This window comes from Symphalangus syndactylus, chromosome 9 (genome assembly GCF_028878055.3).
Source record: "Symphalangus syndactylus isolate Jambi chromosome 9, NHGRI_mSymSyn1-v2.1_pri, whole genome shotgun sequence".
Lineage (NCBI taxonomy): Eukaryota > Metazoa > Chordata > Mammalia > Primates > Hylobatidae > Symphalangus > Symphalangus syndactylus.
Window position 1 is genome coordinate 88,273,265 of NC_072431.2, and position 5,971 is coordinate 88,279,235.

The 5,971-nt window shown below is 44.5% G+C and overlaps 1 protein-coding gene across 1 annotated transcript; it reads left to right on the forward strand.

The window, feature by feature from the left end:
* The first annotated feature begins 1,688 nt into the window (after positions 1-1,688).
* On the forward strand, positions 1,689-2,829 carry LOC129489992 (protein Mis18-beta-like). The gene is made up of 2 exons (XM_055293348.2): positions 1,689-2,103; positions 2,227-2,829. The coding sequence occupies exons 1-2, from the start codon at positions 1,716-1,718 to the stop codon at positions 2,403-2,405; spliced, it is 567 nt and encodes a 188-aa protein (XP_055149323.2). The 5' UTR covers positions 1,689-1,715; the 3' UTR covers positions 2,406-2,829.
* Positions 2,830-5,971: the final 3,142 nt, after the last annotated feature.

Consider the following 5,971-nt stretch of genomic DNA (forward strand, 5'->3'; position numbering starts at 1 on the left):
CATCACATTGGCCAACCTATAAAGATAGGATTTTCTTCTATATTTTTGGCCACTCTTTCACTATAGCCTCCTTCACCTGCATTCAGCCCACATGCTGGACATGGCTGTGAACTAGGTCATCTTGGTTTTCACCCTACATTCGTGCCCAAGGCGATATCCTCTATTCCATTGGCTTTTTTTTTCTTTTTTTTTTAAACGGAGTTTTGCTCTTGTTGCCCAGGCTGGAGTGCAGTGGCACAATCTCGGCTCACTGCAACCTCCACCTCCTGGGTTCAGGTGATTCTCTTGCCTCAACCTCCTGAGTAGTTGGGATTACAGGCATGCACCACCATGCCCGGCTAATTTTGTATTTTTAGCAAAGATAGGGTTTCACCATGTTATCAGGCTTGTCTTGAACTCCTGACCTCATGTAATCCACCCACCTCAGCCTCCCAGAGTGCTGGGATTACAGGCGTGAGCCACCGTGTCCGGCCCATTGCTTTTAAATAACAACTACATTTCAGTGACTCCCCTTTGCCTTAAGAAAATCCCAAAAAAAAGACTTGGAGGGTAAATATCTCAACAATTAAACCTGTATCTAAATTCAGTCACTAAGTGATGCTCAACTCAAGGATCTTAGCGTAATAATCATGGCTCACATTTATTGAGTACTGAGGACAAGTCAAAAGCACTTCATTTGTAAAGTCAATTAATGTAAACAAAGGCCTAGGACCTTACAGATGAGAAGGCCAGGAAATAAAAATTTTAATTGACTTACCCAAAAGACACAGAGCTGGGAAGAGGAGAAACTGGGATTCAAACCTAAGCAGTCTGGCTCCAGAGACTTCATGCTTAAGAACTATTTAATTCAGAACTTCCCAATTGGTGAGCCATGAATGAGTCACAGATGTGCCATCAGAAATTGATTCGTTCAGCCCTGGGGCAGCCAAGCTGGTAGCCTCAGGCTGGGAGCAGCCTTGTGCAGGGCTTCTCAAAGGGTGGCACAGCAGGTCTAAGGGTGTATCCTGATCCCAGGAGGAGGAATGGGGAGCCCCAACTGATGCCTGCTGCTCTGCTGCAGATGCGCTGACCACACCAGGCTTGGATGTCTCTCCGAGCTGCAGCCATGGAGCAAGTCACTGTGCACTGTGAACAAGGTGCTTCTGGAGATGCTGGTGAAGTTCACATTCTAGGTGCACCAGGGGCACAGTGAGTCTCCCAAGATGCTCATGGTTGTGGGGCAGGGAACTCTTTCTTCACATAATTGAATACATCTGTCTTGTTGTGGATGACATGTCCTTTTAGTCGTGGCTCAGCTAGCTACAAGGCGTCTGCCCTAAAATTGCACGTGGATTCTGCTAATGCAAGCTCCACCATTATCTTAAAATACTCTATTTAAGACTGTGATTGCTTTGGAAATCCTTTCTCATTTCCACCTTTGTCAATGAAAGAAAAAGAGCTTTTAGACATTTTAATAATTTCAACTTTTGTACCATTTTGAATGGTTGCAAAATAAAACATTTTAAATGTTTTATTACCTGTCTCTCTCGTTGAAATTTCTCATCGACGGTGACTATCAAGACTTTTAAAAGATGGGCATTAAAAACTCTTAATTGGAAGTTCCCTGTAACCATTTGAAGCCTAAAATCTGTTATATAAAAGTTATGTTTGTGGAAGCAAGCTCAAGTGTTTCACCAAAAATGTTGAAAAGAAACGAAGGCAGCGGCTGCGGGAAGATGGCGGCTCAGCTGCTGCGGCATCGCTCGCATTGTGCAACGCCGCCCCGGGGTGACTTTTGTGATGGCACTGAGAGGGCGATTGACGAAGCTTCTTCTACGACCTCCATGGAGTGGAATACGCAGGTGGTGAAGGGGTCCTCGCCGCTCGGCCCCTCAGGGCTGGGGGCTGAGGAGCCGGCCGCCGGCCCGCAGCTGCCATCTTGGCTGCAGCCTGAGAGGTGCGCTGTGTTCCAGTGCGCACAGCGCCACGCAGTGCTCGCCGACTCGGTGCACCTCGCCTGGGACCTGTCGCGGTCCCTCGTGGCCGTGGTCTCCTCCAGAGTTACAAATAACGTCGTTTTGGAAGCGCCCTTCCTAGTTGGCGTTGAAGGTTCACTCAAAGGCAGTACTTACAACCTTTTATTCTGTGGTTCTTGTGGGATTCCCATTGGTTTCCATCTGTATTCTACCCATGCTGCCCTGGCTGCCTTGAGAGGTCACTTCTGCCTTTCCAGTGACAAAATGGTGTGCTATCTCTTAAAAACAAAAGCCATAGTAAATGCATCAGAGATGGATATTCAAAATGTTCCTCTATCAGAAAAGATTGCAGAGCTGAAAGAGAAGATAGTGCTAACGCACGATCGCTTAAAATCACTAATGAAGATTCTGAGTGAAGTGACTCCTGACCAGTCCAAGCCAGAAAACTGATCCTGTACCAAAGCTTGAATGTTAGGTTCAGGCTTTATTGCTGTCTTCAACAACAGGTGCTGCTTAGTCATTTCTTGAAAAAGATTGGCTTCAAGAATGGAGGGGAAATGCAGTTTCTATTTACCTTTAGGCTCATTTTCCAAATTATTTGTGAAGCTGTTTTTAGAACATGAGAAACTAAGGATTCTTCTCTTTTATAGCTATTTGCCTTAAGAACTTACTTTAGATTCTTATTGAATTCATAATACTTATCTCTGAAAATGTCTTTGACTGTAAATTTAGGAATTAAGATACACAGTCCCATGTGTCCTCTGATCCAAAGTTGCATGGTTGGTCTGAAAATAGAGTTGGGCTTAATGTTGACTTCTATTACTACTACGTGGAGCAGTTGTTATGAATACTAATAAATCATTTTCTAACTTATGTAAAAAAAGTTGAAAATATATTATTTAGAACTTTCATATAAATTTTATATTAGTATCTTCTTTAATACTTTTACTTTTCTTGAAATAATTATATAATATAAAGAAAATGTAGCTTTCCCAGCAAGCATCATAGAGGGGACTCAAATTCTATCCATCTTGCTCCAATGATCACTTTTTGTGTGTACAGTAGTGAGAATAGCATTGACGAGTCCCTCTGTGCACTATATGTTAAGTGTGTTCATTTTTTTTAACTTTTATTTTAGGTTCAGGGGTACATGTGCAGGTTTGTTATTTATATAGGTAAACTTGTGTCATGGGGTTTGGTGTACAGATTATTTTATCACCTAGGTACTAAGCCTAGTATTTTTTCTGCTCCTCCTCCTCCTCCCCCGCAACACCCTCAAGTAGGCCCCAGTGTCTGTTGTTCCCCTCTATGTGTCCATTGGTTCTCGTTGTTTAGCTCCCACTTATGAGTGAGAACATACAGTATTTGATTTGCTGTTCCTGCATTAGTTTGCCAAGAATAATGGCCTCCAGCTCCATCCATGTTCTCACAAAAGACGTGATCTCATTCTTTTTTATGGCTGCATAGTATTCAGTAGTGTATAAGTAGTGTATATGTACCACGTTTTCTTTACCCAGTCTATCCTTGATAGACATTTAGATTGATTCCATATCTTTGCTATTGTGAATAGTGCTGCAATGTGCATGTGTCTTTATGGTAGAATGATTTATATTCCTTTTGGTATATACCCAGTAATCGGATTGCAAATGGTAGTTCCGTTTTTAGTTCTTTGAGGAATTGTCAAAGTGTGTTCATTTTTTGATGCATCTGTTTCATGAGTGTGGTTCCATTCGAACACACTAGATAACTTGCCATTACTTCTGAACACGCCATATTCTCTTTCTGTTTTCTCTGTGTAGTGGTTAAGAGTGGAGGCTCTGGAGCCAGAATGCCTGATTTGAATTCTAGTTTTGCCAAGTATTGGCTGTGTAACACTGAGCAGGTAACCTCACCTCTCTGTTCCATCATGTAAAAGGGGATCACTGTAGTAACCACATCATAATTGAGGCCATACACATAAACATCCAGGAATGATGCCTGGCATGTAGTAGCAACCCCCAAATGCCAGATCTTCTCTCCCTCTCCCTCTTTCTTCTCTCTCTGCTCTCCTTTCCCTTCCCTCAGCCTAGTGTGTGTGTCATTTCCTGTGACTATTATTTCTTTCCCTATCAACCATAGACTAGACTAGAGCAGGGGGGTCCCCAACCACTCCCCAAACTCCCCCAACTCCAGCTGCACAGCAGGAGGTGAGCAGCAAGCAAGCATTAGAGCATCACTGCCTGAGCTCTGCCTCCTGTCAGATCAGCAGCAGCATTAGACTCTCACTGGAGCAAGAACCCTATTGTGAACTGTGTTTACAAGGGATCTAGGTTGTGTGCTCCTTATGAGAATCTAATGCCTGATGATCTGAGGTGGAAAGTTTCATCCCAAAACCATCCCCCTCATACCACTCCCCAACCTGTGGAAAAATTGTCTTCCATAAAACCAGTCCCTGGTGCAGAAAAGGTTGGGGGTTGCTGGACCAGAGGCCCTCTTAGGAGTTCCTAAGACCCAGTGTTGCCCCAGGACAGTACTTACCAAGGGCATAGTCACTTCTGTTTTCTTGTGTGTTGCCTGCCCCTTCTTCATTAGCACAAGCTCTGTGGGAACAGAAATTATGGTTCCATCAACTCATGAATCCCCAGCTCCCCACCATGCTGTTTCATACTTCCTGACTAGTACATGGGCGGATGCCTGAATTGAGAGGCCCCAGTCTGTCCCCTGTTTCTGTAGCAATGACAGAGGAAGACAGGAAGAAGGTAGGCAACTTTTCTAATGTGTATTTAGAGGTCTGATTACAGAGGTAAATGTCCATGATATGTTCCTATTCATTCGCCCTCTCCCAACTCCCTGCTGGCCTTTATGTGAAGGAAAATGGCAGCCCCCCGACGCCCACCTTTTCCTCCATACAAATCCATCCAGCTGCCCTTTTGACACTTCTTGTCCCTCTCTTTAGAGTTGTTGGTGACTCAGAGTAAGGTTAGAGCACTTTGGTGTTAGCCACGCACCAGGCTGTGCATTGGTGGGAATTTCCCAAGGCTCCAGCAATGAGGGGAGAATTGTTCATGGGGGACATGGCTCTGGTTGGTTGGAGGTCAGTTGGATTGGGCCCTGAGTCAAGGCCTGAGAAATGGCAACAAGTGCTGGGCCACACATCTCAGCTTGGTGATGACTCCCTGTGACAGCTGTGGAAGGTTCTGGACTCTGACTCAGTCAGCAAACTGAAGTCCATCGACCTGGAAGCAAGATGAGTTGGTCAAAGTTCTCTTCTTCTTGCCTTAGTTAATCACCCAAGTCCTCATATCTGTTGCTTCCTACATTTGGACTCCTAAAGATGTGAGGTTTCTTGTTTGTGGTTTGTTGGTATGGTTTTTGTTTTTTCTTTTAAGGAGTTAAAATAGCAAAGGGAAAACAAATGGTTCATATTACAAAGAAAATTGATTTTCCAACCATCACAACCCAAGTCTTGGGTAAGCCTTCACATACTTCAGTGCTACAGTGGGTAACCTGGAAAGGGAAAAAGGAAAGAGATAGGAAGAAAAGAGAGTAACTTTTTTTTTTGAGACAGTGTCTTGCTCTGTCACCCAGGATGAAGTGCAGTGGTGTGATCTTGGCTCACTGCAGCCTTGACCTCCTGGGCTCAAGCAATCCTCCCACCTCAAGCTCCTGAGTAGCTGGGACTACAGGTATGCAACACCATGCCTGGCTAATTTTTGTATTTTTTGTAGAGTTGGGGTTTTATCATGTTGCCCAGGGTGATCTCGAACTCCTAGCATCAAGTGATTCACCCAACTCAGCCTCCCAAAGTGCTGGGATTACAGGTGTGAGCCACCGTGCCTGGCCAGTAACTTTTTTTAAAAGCAAAAAGTGTGCGTGTGTGTGTGTGTGTGCATGTACATGTGTATATGTACTTTTATGAGGGTTAGGAAGAGGAAAAGGGAGGGAAGAGAACTAACGTTAAAGACCTGTTAGTCTCAGGCCGGGCGCGGTGGCTCACGCTTGTAATCCCAGCACTTTGGGAGGCCGAGGCGGGCAGA

Coding starts and splice junctions, on each gene's coding strand:
- LOC129489992 (XM_055293348.2), top strand. CDS start 1,716: ATGGCGGCTCAGCTGCTGCGGCATCGCTCGCATTGTGCAACGCCGCCC. Junction 2,104..2,226: donor TGAAGGTTCACTCAAAGGCA/GTACTTACAACC, acceptor ACAAAATGGTGT/GCTATCTCTTAAAAACAAAA.